The sequence below is a fragment of the Adiantum capillus-veneris genome, chromosome 27 (genome assembly GCF_014529385.1).
Source record: "Adiantum capillus-veneris isolate H3 chromosome 27, ASM1452938v2, whole genome shotgun sequence".
Lineage (NCBI taxonomy): Eukaryota > Viridiplantae > Streptophyta > Polypodiopsida > Polypodiales > Pteridaceae > Adiantum > Adiantum capillus-veneris.
Window position 1 is genome coordinate 131,585,592 of NC_140957.1, and position 18,564 is coordinate 131,604,155.

General features: G+C 46.2%; 1 protein-coding gene across 1 annotated transcript in view; it reads right to left on the reverse strand.

Annotated features, from left to right (window-relative positions):
- Positions 1-880: 880 nt before the first annotated feature.
- Positions 881-18,564, reverse strand: part of LOC147422779 (purple acid phosphatase 2-like) — a 111,263-nt gene continuing 93,579 nt past the window's right edge. Inside the window, exons 8-9 of the mRNA XM_086502372.1 lie at positions 1,472-1,633; positions 881-1,319 (exon numbers count right to left, since the gene is read on the reverse strand). Of these exons, the coding sequence (XP_086358498.1) occupies positions 1,220-1,319; positions 1,472-1,633 (262 nt within the window). The 3' untranslated portion in view covers positions 881-1,219. The remainder of the gene's footprint in view (positions 1,320-1,471; positions 1,634-18,564) is intronic.

Sequence of the window (18,564 nt, forward strand, 5' to 3'; positions counted from 1 at the left end):
ATGAATTGATTTTGAAACCAATTACTTTTTCTAGATTTGCGCCAAATTTTGATGCTCTACAATTTCTTTACAAGATGGCCAAAAGACGATTTTGCAAACTTGGGAAACATGGCAAAAACCAAATTGTATGTCGAGATCCTTATATACTACCACTCGTGCAACAAGCCACAACATGCAAAAATAACGATAGTTTGTGAGCTTTGACTTTTGCTTTGCTATAATTTACTGTATATTTTCTCTCATCAAAAAATTCTCCAAGTAACTCTCCGAATACACCTTGCCCAAGAGTGCATAAATACAAAATCATACAAAAACTCCTGCAAAGCCTCCACGACCTTCCCCTCCGCACAAGACTCGAAACTTGGCTCTGATTGAAGATAGGGGTTGCCTAGATTATTACAACCTAAGTCCACTATTCGAACTACGGATTAAGCCTAATTGTTTGTTGATAATATGTAAAGATTATATGTAATACCCAACAACATTGTGAGTGATTGTGATCCCAATTTAACAATCATTTTTGGAGGGCTATTTTTTAACGCTTGGTAACAAAACTTAATATTAGTACTACAGATTACCTAGAGAGGGATGGGCAAATTTGACGTGTTAATCAAAGAGGATATGCTAAGAGCGTACGTGCAATCCAATTGAGAAGATTATCTCCTTATTTTGGAGTTTGCTTATAATAATGCAAAGCATGTTACTACTAGGTTTAGTCCCTTCATGTTTATGTATGGTTTTCAACCTACATCAAATTACTGTGGGGTTGGCTACTTAGAAAATTCAGCATGTGTGTGTGTGTATTGAAACTACCCTTGTAGCTTCTTTACTGGTCTTTATGTTAGTGTGAAAGCAACTGGCCGTACGAATGCTATGTAGCTGGTCACTGCTGAAGCCGAGAAGATCCTTATATCAACCAGAAATAAAACAATGTTTTTCTGACACACACCTGCATTGCTTGTTCTAAGGCAATGAAACTACCCTGTAAAGTCTTATGAAGTTTTGTAGGGAACCAAACTAAGAGACTGTACATCACAACTAGGAAGATGTTTTATACATGATATACAATTGGAAGTCTCACACTAACCAATTAACCACATTTGTAGTTTTTGAGATGGAAGTTACATCCCCATTCTGGAGACTACTATCATGTTTAAAAGCAATCCCCACATGCTGGGACACACATGATAACCAGCGTTCCATTCCAGCATTGCACATGTTAGAGTAATGATAACTCTTCCAGCACAGATGAATTCAGCTGTGTCAAAGACTTCTTCAACTTTCGCCTTGGGTTCACAGTTCGCAATTGAGTTTGCACCCTGTATGCACATGTCAAGGCTTTTAACACTAAATCAGAAATTTCAAACTAATCCAATTACAAAATGTCTCGATGGCTGATGCCAAAAAGCATTACAGGCAGAGAGGCTCTATTTACTGAGATCTATTCCAAAGAAAGAGATCAGAAACAAACCAAATTTGATTTTGAAGCCAAAACTCATCTGCAATTGATGCTTCTCCATCATCATTCCGATGCCACAACAACCGTGCATGTGTTTTGTTCTTGATTTCTAACATTGCATGCCCATAGCTGGCTTCTCGAAATGCTGAATAGTCTGGCTGAGGCTTTGTATAGCTGCACACAAACTCTCTCTCTCTCTCTCTCTCTCTCTCTCTCTCTCTCTCTCTCTCTCTCTCTGTACAGCAACCAGGCCAGGACTCTCAACGGAGGAGATCACCACTTTACTGACTGAGACATTGCATGATGCAACAGCAGAGGCATACCCACACACTCAAGACTGATCAGAGACGCCATTCTGCGACCATGCCTCAGAACAATTGGTATGACGAGGAGTATAGAGAGAGACCAGAGAACAGCTTCAGAGGGATCTTCTCCTAGGGGTCATCAATCACAGACAATCTCGGATAGCCTTCAGGCGACTTGTGCCACGGAAGAAGCGAGCATTACTAGCTCAAATGGAATGAGACTTATACCAATTGTTCTTAAGACTGTCTACTATTGTGCCTATCTTCAAGGCAGGTGATCCTACGGAGCCTGGAAACTACCGTACTATTAAGATTGGACACACATGGGCACGGTTGTATGCATCTATCCTTGAGCAGCAGTTGAGCAGATGGGCAAAGAGTGAGGGCATACGAGCAGCGGGACAGGCCGGTTTTAAGAGAGTCTTCTCCACTCTTGACCATATTCTGACACTCAGAGCCATCATTGAGGAGGGTAGGGCACATGGGAGACAGATTTATTGTAGCTATGGGATTTCCCCAAAGCATTTGACATCGTGCCTAGAGCCAGATTGATGCACAGACTACAAGAGATGGGAGTGCCCATTGAGTTGATTTGGGGGATCATGGCTCTATACAAATCAGTGGTGGGACATGTACGCACTCCGGAGGGGATATCTGATTTAGTTCACTCCACTATTGGAGTGAAACAAGGCCGTCCATTGTCTCCTACTCTATTTGGTATGTACATAGATGAGGTTTCTGATTACATTGACAGAGAGGGTGACAAAGGTGCCCAGCTGGCAGGGACATGGATTCCATTGTTTTTATATGCTAATGATGATGTTGATCTCTGACTCACCGGAGGGTATGCAACAACACTTGGATGCATTACATAGCTTTGCAGAGGATAGTGGATTGTGTGTAAACCTTGGTAAAACCAAGGTTATGGTGTTTAACACCACACCGCAATGGATCAGGAGATCAGCACCTACATTCACTTACGGTCAGGAGACTTTGGAGTACACATATGCATACACTTATCTTGGGGTAGACTTGATTGGGCCAAAGGTTTCTTTGACGAGAGCAAGAGAGGCTAGACTAACCAAAGCGTATGCAGCCTTGGGAGGATTGGAGAGGATGTGTTCGCAAGTTGAGTTCCAGGAACCCGAACAAAGCTCTGGTTCTTTGATACCTTGGTAGCTTCAGCTATGCTCTATGGGGTTCAAGTTTGGGGAGCCTCTGTGGGTCAGGACTCAAGATGGGTGGAGAGGTATGGAGAGGCCCTTGGCATCTATGATCTCTCAGTTGATCAGAGGCGAGGCCTCCGTGCCACACGAGATCATTAGAGCGGAGTTAGTGGCCCCCCCCCTATGGAGATAGAGACCCTTACCAGATCAGTCTCCTTTATGCACAATTTATGAGATACTACCAGAGTCATATATGCCAGATCGGCCCTTGTGTCCTCCAGGCAGTTAGCTTTACAAGGGGACACATCGCGCTCGTATGCACAGATGTCATCATGGTTCCAGATATATGGCTTCAGCATGGATAGTTTGCCTCCCTTCCGGTACTCCCTTGATGCACCGTCTTTTGTTTGAGATTCGACCTAGCTATATGGATACACATCTATCTCATGGGTTGCGTTGTACCATTGGTCAAATACAGACATTTTCACACCAGCTTGAGATTGAGACTGACAAATTCACAGGGATATCAGCAGCTAGCAAGATATGCCACCTATACCATACAGAGCCTCTCACAAAGTGATGACGTGGCGGACAGCAGAAACCCTTATTTCTGCCAAAAACCCTAAAATTCCTGCAAAGCCTAATTTCTGCCAAAAACCCTAATTTCTGGAAATCGCGGAGGCTGAAAAAAAAAAATTAAAAAAAAATGATGAGCGACGCAAATTTTGCTTTTTCTCTACGCAATGAGAAAGAGAGAGAGAATGCTTTTGCTTTCAAGTTTTGACTCTCTGTGAGAGAGAGCAATTGCTTTTGATTTGAAGCTTTTGGGGCTCTGCTTTTGGGCATCCCTTGTAACCTTTAAATTAGTGGTGAGGGCCTCACTTCTTAGAGCATCTGGACGCAGAGTCTAAGAGTGAAACCAGCCACTCTCTTGTACTTTGAACTGATTAATACAAAAAGAAATACCGAAAGGGGCGCCAGTCTTTGGGGCCAATATCTCTAGGCAAGGAACTCCGCCGGGCCAGTGCAAATCTATTGTGATCTGTGAACTGTTTTGAAGTGGTTATTTGGTGTTGTCGCGATTGATTCTTGACTTGGAGTGTCCAAGTCTGTTACAGTGGTATCAGAGCACGGCTGATTTCTCTTCTACGAGAAATCCAATCCCCAATTTTTTTTCCGCGGCACCTATGGCTTCACGCAAGGATCAGTTGACTCTGCATCTGGAGATGCGGGCAGGGATCACAACGAAGATTCAGACAGAGAATATGGCATGCCTCGGCCTACTCAAGCAGAGCAAAGAGAGATGAAGTGTCACAATTGATCGGCGATGCAACAAAGATGATGCTCAGTTTTGCAAAGGATCCGAAATTGGCAAAATATATGAGCGAGACTTCTTTTCAAGAAGTGCATGAACAGTGGCAGAAAACCACTACACCACCACTGAAACCCGCTCTCAAGAAACTTTCTGGTCACAAACAGTATTCAAAGAAGAAATTACAAGAGGAGGTTGATGTACGGATTGCTCAGCTTTTTGACGCGCAAAAGAAAGCCAAAAAGCACGGCAAAAAGCAGAAGAAAAGCACTGACTTCCCGGGATATTTGGGTCGTCAGTCAACTTTTGATAAGGCAAAGAAACAGAAGAAGCGTGTTCGATTTGAAGGAGTACCCAGTTCTTCTTCTTCTTCTTCTGACAGTTCTTTGAGCTCTTCAGATTCGAGCGAAGAAGACACAAAAAGTAAAAAGCGAAGCAAGAAACAAAGCTTCGGAAAGGGCAAGAAAAAGGCAAAAAAGACTAAATCTCGCCCAGAGACTGAAAGTTCTACTGAGGACTCGTCTACAGACAGCTCAAATTCTGATGATGGAAACTTCTATGCGAACAAGAAGAATTTTTACAAAGCCAACCAATATGACTTTCTCGAAGATAAAAGCAAGAAAGTCCGAGCTTCGAAGGCTTTGTCTTTTATACAGCAGTTTGACATCGCTTTCGCGGGAGGACGCTATTCAGAGCACTCCAAGATTCGGAGAGCTACCTCTTACCTTAAGAGGAATGCTCGTACTTGGGGTCCATGCTTCTTTTAAACAAGACTGCGCCAGTTAAATGACTGAAATTTAAAAAGCTTTTTATTTCTTCTTGGTTGACGCAAGAATATGAACGAGATATACGAGCTGCTTCGGATGACCAAGAAAGATACAATCAATGCTTATTGTGAAAGATTCTGGAGCTCTTTTCTACCCGCCTCTTCATTCAAGAAGATCTCGTTCAGAGAACAGATTGAGCGGTTCACCTTGGGTCTACCTACAGAGATCCGAGATCACTGCTTGGAACAGAAGTCAGCTTCTATTCAGGAGTTGATGAGTCATGCGAAGCGGGGCTTTGCCATTCACTCTAGAAGTCTGACCTACCCCACAGATGAGGCCATGACACAACGAGCCAAACAGACTTCTGGGAATGAAAGTAGAAAGAAAAAGAGCAACCCAGAGAAAAAGGATGCACGACCCAAGCTTACTCCTGAGGAAAGAGCTCGCTTCATTAGAGAGGGGAAGTGCTTTGGATGCAGGGAACAGGGACATATCTCCGCGAAGTGCCCTAAAAAGGCACAGAAAGAACAGAATGATAAAGACGACGACAGGCCTGAGAGTTCGAGAGCAGCTGAGGAACGTGGCAGAAAAGGCAGATAGAAAAGTAGAATTGGTAGCACATGGCGTGGGACCTGCACCGAATCTAATGAATGAAAGTACAAACTTTGCCGCTTTTGGGGCAAAGTGAAGGATCATGAAGCTCTTTCGAAGGAGCCAAGGCCAACTTCTTTTCACTTGGAATTGGTGGCTCGATTTGGAAATTACGCCCGACAGACTGACGCCACAGGCGGAGGTAGTTTAACTGGCACTCGGATGGGATGTTCCCATTACACCGAGCATTGGCAAACTTCGTTTGCAATGACAAGGATGTTCAAGGCACGCGAGTGACGTTCTACTCAGGATCCCTTAGTACCACAAAAACTAGGCCGTGGTTGACTACCGGGCCGAGAAAGCGACTTTAATAAATGAAGGGCTTAGAGATTGTACTTGATGAACTTCAGTTTTTCTTACTCATTCTTTTGGGAGACAACTGAACGATGATGGATAAAGGTTGAATATGTTTTGACCTGATCAAAAGAACGCCAAGATTTTTCTCCACACTCATGCCCATTGCTTTTCAGAGGGCCTGAAGATCAAACCATTGATCTAATACATGGAAGCACGCCACCAAACCAGCCACCTTACCATGTGTTCCGAAAACAGAATGAAAAGATTATGAACCCAGTGAAAGACCTCTTGGAAAAGGGTCTTGTCCAGCATAGTACTTCACCATATTGCTCTCCACTGTTGTTGGATTTGAAGAAAGACAGATCTTGGAGAATGTGCATCGATTATAGCGCTCTCAACAAAATCACCATCAAGAACAGATTTCCGATTCCTAGGATCGATGATATACTCGATAGGTTACAGGGATCCTCGTGGTTTAGCAGGATTGACTTGCAGAGTGGATATCATCAGATCCGAATCGCGCTGAGAGACGTCTACAAGACAGCCTTTCGGACGACTTTTGGGTTATTTGAGTTTTTGGTGATGCCTTTTGGCTTAACCAATGCTCCTACGACATTTAACCAGATGATGGACAGGATTTTTCAAGAGTACAGGCTATTTGTTGGCACTTTCTTTGATGATATCATTGGTTTCTCCAAGAATGAAGCAAAACAAAGAGATCCTATGCTTCAGAGATACTTTTTTTTTTGGGACACTTTGTCTCAACAACAGGAGTGCAAAATGGATCCAGCCAAGATAGACGTGATTGGCCCGATTTGAAGAATGTCCATGAAGTTGAAAGCTTCTTGGGACTGTGTTCGTACTACAGATGGTTCATTCGAAAGTTTGCACAGGTTGCTTCCCCTATGCATATCTTGATACAGAAAGGAATCCCTTTCTCGTGGGGATCCACACAGGTGACTGCCTTTCAGACATTGAAAGAGAAATTGACTACAGGACCAGATTTGACTTTGCCTGACTTGCAGAAGTCATTTGAAGTATTTTGTGATGCTTATGGTCGTAGTCTGGGTGCGGTCATGATGCAAGAAGGCCAAGTCATTGCTTACGAGAGCCGATTTTTCTCTAGGCCGGAGATGACACCACATATTTATGAGAAAGAGATTTTGGTGGTTATCCATGCTCTTACTCAGTGGCGGCATTACCTACCCGGAGCGGATTTTACTGTCTTTACAGACCATCAGAGTTTGTGCTACTTCTTGCCACAGAAGCAGCTTTTGGAAAAGCAGATGCGGTGGGCGAACATCTTGTCACAGTTTCACTTCCAGATTGTCCATGTGCAGGGACAGAAGAATCTGGTGGCAGATGCTTTGTCTCGGAAGCCGTTGGTTCTGGCTATTTCCACGATACATCATAGGAGCTTCGAGGATATGGTCGATCAGTATGCCACAGATACAAATTTCGCAGATATTGTCACACGGATACGGGATGGGGAGACAGTAGCTACACGGAAACGGGATGGGGAGACAATAGCTGGGTACTCCCTTCGGGAAGGCTACTTGATGAGAAAGACTATGTTGTGCGTTACACAGCCGTTGCGGGAAAAGGTTATGACTGAATGCCACTGTCCACCTTTTACGGGTCACTGCGGCATTGCTACCACCATGAAGGGGTAGAGATACTTCTTTTGGCCGAGACTCAAAAAGGATGTGGAAGAGTTTGTGCGCAGTATGCCAGAAGGTCAAGTTTGACAGGCATAAGGCACAGGAATTGTTACAGCCTTTACCCACACCCACCCGCCCCTGGGAAAATATTGAAATGGATTTCATTTTTGATCTCCCAAGAACGCAGAATGATCACGATGATTTTCCGATTACATGGCACGTCTGAGACAATTGTCTCCGACAAAGACCCCAGATTTATGAGAGTGTTTTGGAAGGCAATTTGGGAGAACATTGGCACACGGTTGCAGTTCTCGTCATCGTTCCACTTGCAGACTGACGGGCAATCTGAGATTGCCAATTCAGTGGTTTTAGATTTACTGAAGTCTTATATCTCGGATCAGAAGACTCAATGGGAAATGGAATTTGCCTACAATAACACGATACACTCTTCGACGGGGAAGACGCCATTTGAGATTGTGGAAAGTGCTGCGAAGGTTCCATCCTTCCAGAGCACAAAAGATTAGATATTTGAAGCGGATGAATATTCGAGAGATTTGGATACGACTTTTGCCAAGCTTCGCGAGACTTTGCAGAAGTCTCAAGAACCACAGAAAAAGGCAACGGATCGCCATCGTCGCGACTTGAAATTGAAGGAGGATAATTGGGTGCTCTTACGTTTTGAGAAGGCACACCTACGAAAGAAAAAGGGAAAGGAGAGGCTTTTTCCAAAGCTTAGTATGCGATACTACGAACCTTTCCAGATCACTGAAAAAGATAAATCTCCTTCCGATTGAAACTGCCAGATACTTGGAGGATTCACAGTGCATTGCATGTGAGTCTCTTGAAACCTGTTAAGGGTGATGTGCCTGATGATGGGGAGCCTGATGAGCAACCCGAAGTGGAAGAAAACGAGGAGATCCTTGTTCCTGAACAGATTTTGGCACATAAAGATACGAAGAAAGGTAAAGTCCGAAGGCGGTTCATGGTTAAGTTCAAGAACTTTCCTGCATTTTATGCGAAGTGGATGGAGGAGGACCTAGCAGATACTCCTCGGATTGTGAAACTTTACCTCGATGTTTTGGTTTAGCATAGTCTACTCCAAACGAAACCCAGAAATTCACCTTGGCCGAAGATCTGGTGCAGTGGGATGCACAAGAGGGGAGTTACTCCGCTCCTTTGTCAACAGATGCCTTGATTTTGATACTAAAGTCACTGATGTCTCTTTGAGCTTCAGGGATACTGAGAGCTGACAGTATTCTGCTGGATGACTTTAAGAAATGGAATTCCTGATAATGATACTAATTTGTTCTTGACTTCTTTGAGTGCAGGAACTGATAGCCGAAATGACTGCAGCATTTTGGTCTGATTGATCTCGAATAGACATGGTTGCAATATGGGTTAGTCAATCGGACATCGATGAGGTCCCGATTGGACCTAGATGTGATTGCTAGCTACATTGCCGATAAATCATGGTCTACGATCCGAATGAATGTTGAATGTCATGTGATGTCCTGTGATGTCTGGTAATGTCCTATCATGTCGTGTGATGTGACTGTCGATTTTGTACATGTGCTAGATGTGTACGTAGGTACTAGCAGTCAGTGTCTGCTAAGACGGTTTATGGCTTTTGTCGGTTTTGCATGCGTAATCGCCGTCGATTACAATGCTTTCAAGAGAGGGGTATGGCACAAAGTGATGACGTGGCGGACAGCAGAAACCCTAATTTCCTGAAATTACGGAGGCTGAAAAAAAAATTAATTCAAAAAAAAAATGATAAGCGACGCAAATTTTGCTTTTTCTCTACGCAATGAGAAAGAGAGAGAGAATGCTTTTGCTTTCAAGTTTTGACTCTCTGTGAGAGAAGAGCAATTGCTTTTGATTTGAAGCTTTTGGGGCTCTGCTTTTGGGCATCCCTTGTAACCTTTAAAGTAGGGGTGAGGGCCTCACTTCTCAGACATCTGGACGCAGTGTTTGAGAGTGAAACCCGAGCCACTCTCTTGTACTTTGAACTGATTAATACAAAAAGAAATACCGAAAGGGGCGCCAGTCTTTGGGACCAATATCTCTAGGCACGGAACTTCGTCGGGCCAGTGCAAATCTATTGTGATCTGTGAATTGTTTTGAAGTGGTTATTTGGTGCTGTCGCGATTGATTCTTGACTTGGAGGGTCCAAGTCTGTGACAAAGCCAAGTTGCAATGTGTTACAAGATACAGGGTCGCTTCCACTTTCTAATCATAGAAGGCTTCGGACCCTTCTCGAGAGTCATGAGCTATCAGGACCAGAGATGTGTTGGCTTGTATCTACTTGAGTTACACAGACACAAAAATACTTTACTAAGGAGATATGGAAAGAGACAAACCCAGAGATAGATTATTGATTCCTTCACACCAGACACTGGACAGATAAGAGGAGCAGCCACCACTGCAAAGCACAGCTCATACTCGCACTCGCTGTCACAAGATGGGCACCACGTGCCAATAGAAAGGAGCAGACTGAACAGGCTTTTAGCACTTCAATAACAATTGAACTGAAAGAGAGATACGACACGCGACATGGAGTGGCGGAATTCCACCCCAGAGAGTATTGGCCCCAAACCTTGGTGCCCCTTCCGGTATTTCTTTATATTGCGTCAACACAGTACAAGCCGGTACTCCAAACTCTGCACCTTCTCCAGGAAGCATGCCAGAGAATGAGCCCTGACCTCATATTTAAAGGCCCTTGGCTTGAAAAGCACTTACAGTGAAAAGCCTTCAAAACTTAAAAGCTTCTGGTCCAAAAGCAATGCCAAAAAGCTGTCAGCGTGTTTTGCGGAATTCCGACAACTGCAACGTTAGCAGTCAACACAAAACGTGGAGCGTCCGTACAATTGCCACGTCATCAATTTTGCGTGAGTGTGTATGTGGGTCTTGCTTTATTTTACTTCCTTTATGTCACTTGGGACCCCATCGGACGAGGTCCCCATAAGTTGGTAGGACTTCTTCTTCTGTTACTTGTTCTTCTTAGGGTTTAAGCCCCTCGGCCGACATCTGCGAGTTGGCTCCATTCTTCAGGGCTTTGACACGTCAGCAGTTTGTGACATCTCCCCTTCTTGAAAGAGAGTAATCGTCTGCAATTACAGCATATCTACAAAACAACTCAAGTTAGCTCACGTTAGCTCAAGTTAGCTCAAACATTTCCAAGGGGCATTCCTAGGGACAATCACTTTGCTCTTTTTGTTAAGGAGTTAGCTTCTCCTTTCGGCTCTTTTGATCAAGGAGTTGGCTTCTCCTTTCGTCCAAATCAGAACTCTTGATATTCCGGGGTAGTAAAATTAGCCATCACACCCAGACGGTAATGATCTTCCACGGGTGTCTTGATGCACTAAAATTACATACCCAGGCAATCTCATCCAATTAGGAATATTCAGTGGTTGGCACATCACAATGCAACACAAATACTCACATATGCAGGTTACAAGACATAGAAACATAAAGCCGCCGATGAACACTCTCCCCGCAAACTCCCCCCGCAAATAACCATCCAGGTCCGGGCCATGAGTTGTTCAACGACTCCCTCATTACTCCTCCCATATAACCTAAAAAGGTCCGGGTCGGGAGATATAGAGGCCTTTTACAACCAAACGCCCCCCAAACCGCAGCCTGCATCGTTTGGACGTGCTAAGAGTAACCACTGCTTAGACTTCTTAATACTCCTCCCGCATAACCATCTAGGTCCGAGCTGGGAGTCACAACAACAATACTCCCCCCGTAAATAACCACAAGGGTCCGGGTCCGGGTCATGAGTAGAAAAAACACTTTTCAATCATTCAATACTCCCCCCGCAAATAACCACCAAGGTCCGGGCCATCAGTATGAACAAGCATTCTCAAACATCATTTCTCACTACTCCACCCGGGTGTGAAATCACCAACCATTGAAACCAGTATTAAAACCAAAGTCAAACAATTCAAATCGGCACCAAGACAGGTTCAAAATAGATACCATCCATTTCAAACAAATTCCAAACAGGATCACCAAACAAGTTCTCAAACAGATTTCAAACTTAAAAAGCAATGTCGACATCAGTCGAGTTCAAAAAGTCGACTGACTTTCCATCCTGAAACTTGCACCAAAAAATTAGGGTTAGATTCATTCCATAGGATCGTAGCGGAGCACAGCATGGTCCATCAGCTCTTGGACAAAGTGTTTCTTTGGCAGCGATGGTACTCCCAAGATAGCAATCGCACTAGACCTCCAAGGCATCTGCTCGTGAAGAGACATCTACTGAGAGATGTCGAGAAATTTCAAGTTATAATCTGCTAGGGTTTCCATGGCAAGCATTTCAGAATATCCCACTCTGCCAGAAGTTGCACCCCGGAGGAAGATGTCAGAAACCATATAACTTCGGACAAACATTTTCTTGAAAGCTTGCCAAGTCCTTGGAGTGTGCTCCTTGGTAGCTATAGACATCAACATCTACATGGCACTGCTTTTGAGAAAAACAGCGACTCGAAACAAATCTTGGATCCTTCTCTTGCAAGTGATCTTTATGGCTTATGCCCTGTAAGACATGAGCGGTGAAGACGGGAGCGCCCGATGCGCGATGAAGTAAGGGTGGAGTGGCTAATGAGTCTGGGGTCGAAGCACGAAGCTAAAATTTCCAATGAACTTTGGAAGTGCCATCTTGCTCTGTCTACTCTTTGGTGGGACCGGTATGCTTTCAAAAAAGCACACGCCTGATGCTCTGATACCACTGTCACAAGACGGGCACCACATGCAAATAGAAAAGAACAGACTGAACACACTTTTAGCACTTCAATAACAACTGAACTGAAAGAGAGATACGACACGCGACATGGAGTGGCGGAATTCCACCCCAGAGAGTATTGGCCCCAAACCTTGGCGCCCCTTTCGGTATTTCTTTATATTACATCAACACAGTATAAGCCTGTACTCCAAACTCTGCTCCTTCTCCAAGAAGCATGCCAGAGAATGAGCCCTAACCTCATATTTAAAGGCCCTTGGCCTAAAAAGCAATAACAGTGAAAAGCCTTCAAAACTCAAAAGCTTCTGGTCCAAAAGCAATGCCAAAAAGCTGTCAGCGCGTTTTGCAGAATTTCGTACAACTACCACGTCAACAATCAGCGCAAAACGCGGAGTGTCTGTATAGCTGCCACGTCATCAGTTTTGTGTGAGTGACTACGGGTTCTGCTTTATTTTATTTCATTTATGTCACTTGGGGCCCCAACGGACAGGGTCTTCATAAGTCGGTAGGACTTCTTCTTCTGTTACTTGTTCTTCTTAGGGTTTAGGCCCCTCGGCCGACATCTGCAAGTTGGCTCCATTCTTCAAGGCTTTGACACGTCAGCAGTTTGTGACACCCGCGGTACTTTCATTGACCAAGCATTGGAGCTAGGGAAATTGAGACGCCCACAACTAAAAAGAGGTGCCACAAACTGCTGATGTGTCAAGCCACTGAAGAACGGAGCCAACCTGCAGATCCCGGACTGGGACCTGCTTGGCCCAGATCTTTGTAGTGCTTTTCAGTACATTTTGCACACAGGAGTGATGCCGGACAGCATGAGTGAGGGCCTGATCTACCTCATTCCCAAGGAGGGTGGCTCCTTGGATGAGATTTGACAGTGGCGCCCCATCACCATCCTCAACACAGCCTACAAAATTCTTGCCAAGGCTCTGAGTTTGAGGATTCAGCCACTTTTAGAGAGCCTTATACATGGGACTCAGACAGGTTTTGTCAAGGAACGCAGTATCCTTGACAACATCTTTACTTTTTGGGAGGCTTCTGCTTTGGCACGGCTCCGTGGTGAGGACCTTGTGATTCTTCTTCTCGATTTTGAGAAGGCCTACGATCGAGTTGACTCGGACTTTCTAGAGGGCACTCTTCGCAAGATGGGCTTTTCAGATGCTTGGATCAGAGGGGTGTCAGCTTTGTACAGACAGGCTCACAATCAGGTGCTTTTGGCAGGGGGGAGAGGTGAGCGATTCATGCTCACACGCTCGGTCACACAGGGCTGTCCTCTCGCCCCCTTTCTCTTTCTGTTCTATGTGGAGGCGATGAGCAGATTTTTGGTGTCACAGCAGGTTGGTCTGAGGGGCTTAGCACTCCCTATTCGGGGAGAGGAGCTATTGGACGCTGAGTTTGCCGATGACTCAGCCTTGTACTTAGATGGCCAGGAGGCCAATCTTCACAGATGTGAGCAAGCTCTGGAGACCTTCTGTAGTGCATCGGGTGCACTCATCAACTGGAGAAAGACAGTGGCTTTCTCGGTTGGTAGTGCTCCTATGCCAGATTGGATGCCAGGAGAGGGTTTCAGGTGGATTCCCCCAGGGACTGCAGTCAGATACTTGGGTTGTCAGGTTGGTTTGGACTTGTCTCCCGAGCAGCAGATTGCTCCTCTTCTCCTGTCCATCAGGAGAAAGCTGTTACATTGGAGCTCGGCACGTCTGTAGCTGGCTGGTAGAGTAGTAGTTGCCAACCAGGTGCTGTTGGCGACTATGTGGTACATCACTTCCTACTGGATCTTCTCGAGTTCTTGTATCAGCCAGGTAGAGAGGCTGATTAGGAACTTCCTTTGGTCAGGACGTGACACTCAGATGGCCCGAGCCAAGGTGGCTTGGTCGGTCACCACGCTTCCTTGTTCTCAGGGAGGGCTTGGGATCATAGATCCAGCTCAGCAGAGCCCTTCTAGGGAAGTTCATAGTCAGAGGACTTCTTCCAGGTGAGGAGCCCTGGAAGGAGTTCTTGTTGCAGAGGCTTCGTGCCAGGGTGCCTCAGTCAGGAGGCCCTTAGCAACCTTCGACCAAATGGATCTTTACAGCGAAGCGCCGAGTTGGTTTGAGCAGGAGACTGGAGGACCGCTTCGCTGTGAGTTTGCTTCGTTCATGGGAGCTCTTACGGCGTGGCCTGGAGCAGTGACAACCGCTGTGCACGGAGGAGCGCCTACAACAGCCCCTCGTCTGGAACCCCATGGTTAGCACTCAGAGAGGCCACTTGGTTGGTAGTCGACCGCATGTTTCCTGGGGTCCCATGACAGCAGGTCCAACGCGCTCTCTAGGTGACTGGCTAGAGTTCACAGGTTTGACAGAGGAGGTACAGGGTTACCAGCTGCAGGGCATGAGAGGGGTGCAGAGCATGTGTCAGAACATCTCAGAGTCAGTTCCAGCTGAGTGGCTCACGCCTCTCGAGCCGGTAGCACCCCGGTGGATGGGAGCCTTCACACGACTGGAGGTTCTCATTTCAGTCAAGGCCTGCTCAGAGACAGTCCCAACCCTCTTCTTCGAGCTTCAGGGTGGGGGACGATTACAGCGAGTTGCAGTAGAGGCCCCGCAGGTAGCAGAGTGCTATTTTCAGAGGATCCGAATTGTGGGCATCTGTGGGAGGACTTGCGTCATAGACCCTGACCCAACAGCTCTTGAGACTGGTCATTGGAGGCTTTGGGCTTGGGAGTGTTGTCCACTGGCACGAGTACAGTGGGATCTTGGTGAGTGGCTATGGAGGGACCCCTTCTCTTCTGCAGACCACCCAGGAGTCCCCTTCTTTCAGTACGCTGTTCGGCTTGGACGTCATATACTGGCAGCACAGAGAGAGGCCCTCCCAGCTGCAGCACGTCATTGGCATGAGGAGGGCCTCACAATCGAGTTCTTAGCAGCCTTTTGGCAGAGGCTGTGGGACTCCAGACAGCCGAGGCGTGTCACTTTGTTTCAGTGGCTGGTTGCACACAGAGCTACAGCAGTAGGGAGCTGGCTTGTGCATAGTGGTCTCTCGGCCGCATGTGCAGCCTGTGACCAGTTGGTGGAGAGTCAACGTCATTGTCTTTGGGACTGTCCCTCGGCCCAGCAGGTGTGGCTACGAGTTCTTCGGCTCATGCCTACTCTCTCCACGGCTAGACAGTACACTTGGGGGGCAGCGGCTTGGTCCACTCTCACGGGCCCGGCACTTCAGTTTGAGCTATCTTCCACCAGTAGGATGATAGTGATACAAGGGGGGCGACCTACACTCCAACCTACTACAGAGCTTACTCTTCAGGAGTGGTGCAGTGAGAGAGAGGAGCGTTGGGAGCTCATCAGTGGCCTGACACTCTGGTTCATCTAGCGGGCCCGTTGTTTCCGCATTTTTGAGGCACGCTCTGTGCCACCAGCAGAGACTGTTCGTGACTTTTGGCTAGAGCTGATCCATACTCTCAGAGGATAGCTAGAGGGACTACATGGCAGCTCCGACCGCATTCGGGGGCGCCGCGAGGCTTTCCTTCGACTCTGGAGCCCTGGGCTTTTCTTCACCAGTGTCCAGGGTGTGCTGAGATGGCACTACCGACCACCTGTGTGGCTCTTCCCTCCTCCCATCTCTTGATTTAGCCTCATTGTATATATGTTGTTCTTTCATTGGGAGAGTCTCCCCATCATGTTTGTTGTAGTCCTCTCTTGCAGAGGTGGTTCTAGCCCTACGGGCAGTTTTCATTAACTAATAGAAGGATCTTTTTCTCCAAAAAAAAAAAAAAACCTGCAGATCCCGGTCGAGAAGCCTAAACCCTAAGGAAAGAAGCAAAAGCAGCAGAAGAAGTTTACCGACTTACAAAGTCTTGCCGAGTGGCCTATCTTTAAAGAAGAGTTCCCACCAACTTATGGGACCCCGTCCCATGGGGCTTAAGTGACCTAAAGGCATTAAAAAAATTAAAGCGAGGCAATACACACACACACACACACACACACACACACACAAAGCGTTAAAAAAATAAAAAATAAATAAAATGATGACGTGGCAACCTATACGAAATCCCGGATTTTGCGCTAGCATGCTGACATGGCAATTGTACGGACGTCTGCAATTCGTGCTGATGTGCTGACTTGACCTGTACGGATTTCCGCAAAACATGCTGGCAGCTTTTGGCGCTAGTGCTTTTGGGACCAGTTACTTTTGAGTTCGACTTCTTTTCATGTAACTGCTTTTCAAGGCCAAGGGGCTTTAAATTTGTGCAAAGGACTCATTCTCTGGCATGCTTCAGTGTGAAGGTGCAAGGATTGGAGTATTGGCATTGTACTCAGTTGAAGCAATATAAAGAAATACCGAAAGGGGCACCAACGTTTGGAGCCAGTCTTCTCTGGGGTGGAATTCCGCCACTCTGTGTCGCGTGTGCTCTCTCTCTTTCAATTGTTATTGAAGTGCTAAAAGTCTGTTCTTTCTGTTGGCACGTGGTGCCTATCTCGTGACCGTGGTATCAGAGCTTCAGGCGTGTCCTTTTCTGAAAGCATACCGGTCCCACCAAAGAGCAGACAGAGCAAACCGGCACTTCCAAAGTCTACTAGAATCTGTGTGGCCCGACCTCGGACTTATTAGACACTCCCACCCTTACTTCAATGCGCATCAGGCGCGCTCCCGTCTTCACCGCTCTGTCTTACAGGGCGTAAGCCATAAAGAACCCAAGACATGGCGTTCATGGATTCAATAGAATACTTGCACTTTCTCCTCGACGAGCTTCACAACATTCTTTCGCGGCATCCTCAGCAGAATCTTTCGATGCTACAAAGTTTTCAACAATTTTTGAATTACATGTTGCCCCCTCTGATGCCGCAAGTGGTACCTCCTCCTCCGGCACCAGAAAGTACGAGAGCTCCCAATCGGCAACCTTCCCAGCCCTCTGTTCCAATTGGGGGAGTCTTCAAGAATATAATGCAAACATTTGACCCTGACCCCGTGCAACCTCCTTTGCCACCGCCATTAGGCTACAATGGTTGGAGCCCATATGGATACCCATGTTATCTGTACCCGGCATACGCCTCTAACCAACCAAAAGATTTCAAGGATGGCGGCATGACAATCAAATTTTTCACCTTTTTCGGTGTGAAAGATCGAAAGAAAGCATTGTTGTTCCTACAGCAATTCGACAACATCTATGCTTTGGAAAACTATACAGAAGAATCCAAGATTTCTCGAGCAGTGGGATTTCTTAAAGATAATGCGATGCAGTGGTGGAGTTCAATCGCGACACAACCGCATGCTCCAAGGACTTGGTAAGCTTTCAAGACAGCCTTTGCACGCAGTTACATGACTTCTCTCTTTGATGTCAGGATTTTGGTAGAGTGGGGCAACTTGAAAATGCTTGCCACCAAAACCATGGATGACTATAACCAAAGGTTTCTCGACGTATGCCTTCCAGTGTCCTTCTTTAGGTTTGTTCCCTTAGACGCCCAATGCGAGCGATAGGAATATTGTCTCGCCAAGCACGTCTCCACCATGCAAGAGCTTATGGAACATGCCGCAGTCGGCTACAAACTGATGAAGGGAAAGCTAGAGTTTACCACTGAATAAACCTCCGGCCACTGACAACAACTCTCAGCAACAACGAACAAATTCTTGAGAGTCTCGTGAAAATCAACCGCAAAGACCTCGTTTGACCCAACGAGACACCTTACTACAAGAAGGCCGATGCTTTGCATGTCACAACTCAGTGACGTGGCATAACCCTAGGGTTACAGACCGACCCAAAGGCATACACACACTCTCTTGCAGGGGCAGCTCCCGTAAAATGCGGACACGTGGCAGTGCAACGTACGGACCTCCCCGCGAATTCCGGTGGAAATTCAGGGCTGACGTGGCAGATTGTTCGTACGGCAGCTGTACAGCAGCTCTTACGCAAAAAGCTGGCTGTTTTTGGTTACGCAGTTCTTATGCAAGGAGAGAGAGAGAGAGAGAGAGCTTTTATTTAAGTTGCTTTATTTTTGGGACAGCTTTTGATGTACAGCTTTTGGGGCTCTGCTTCTGGCATCCCTTGTAATTTTTTATAAGTGAAGTTGGTCTCTCACTTCTCAGAGCATCTGGACGCAGAGTCTGAGAGTGAGACCCAACCACTCTATTGTACTTTGGCAACAGGTTAATACAAAAAGAAATACCGAAAGGGGCACCAGTCTTTGGGACCAATATCTCTAGGCACGGAACTCCACTAGGCTAGTGT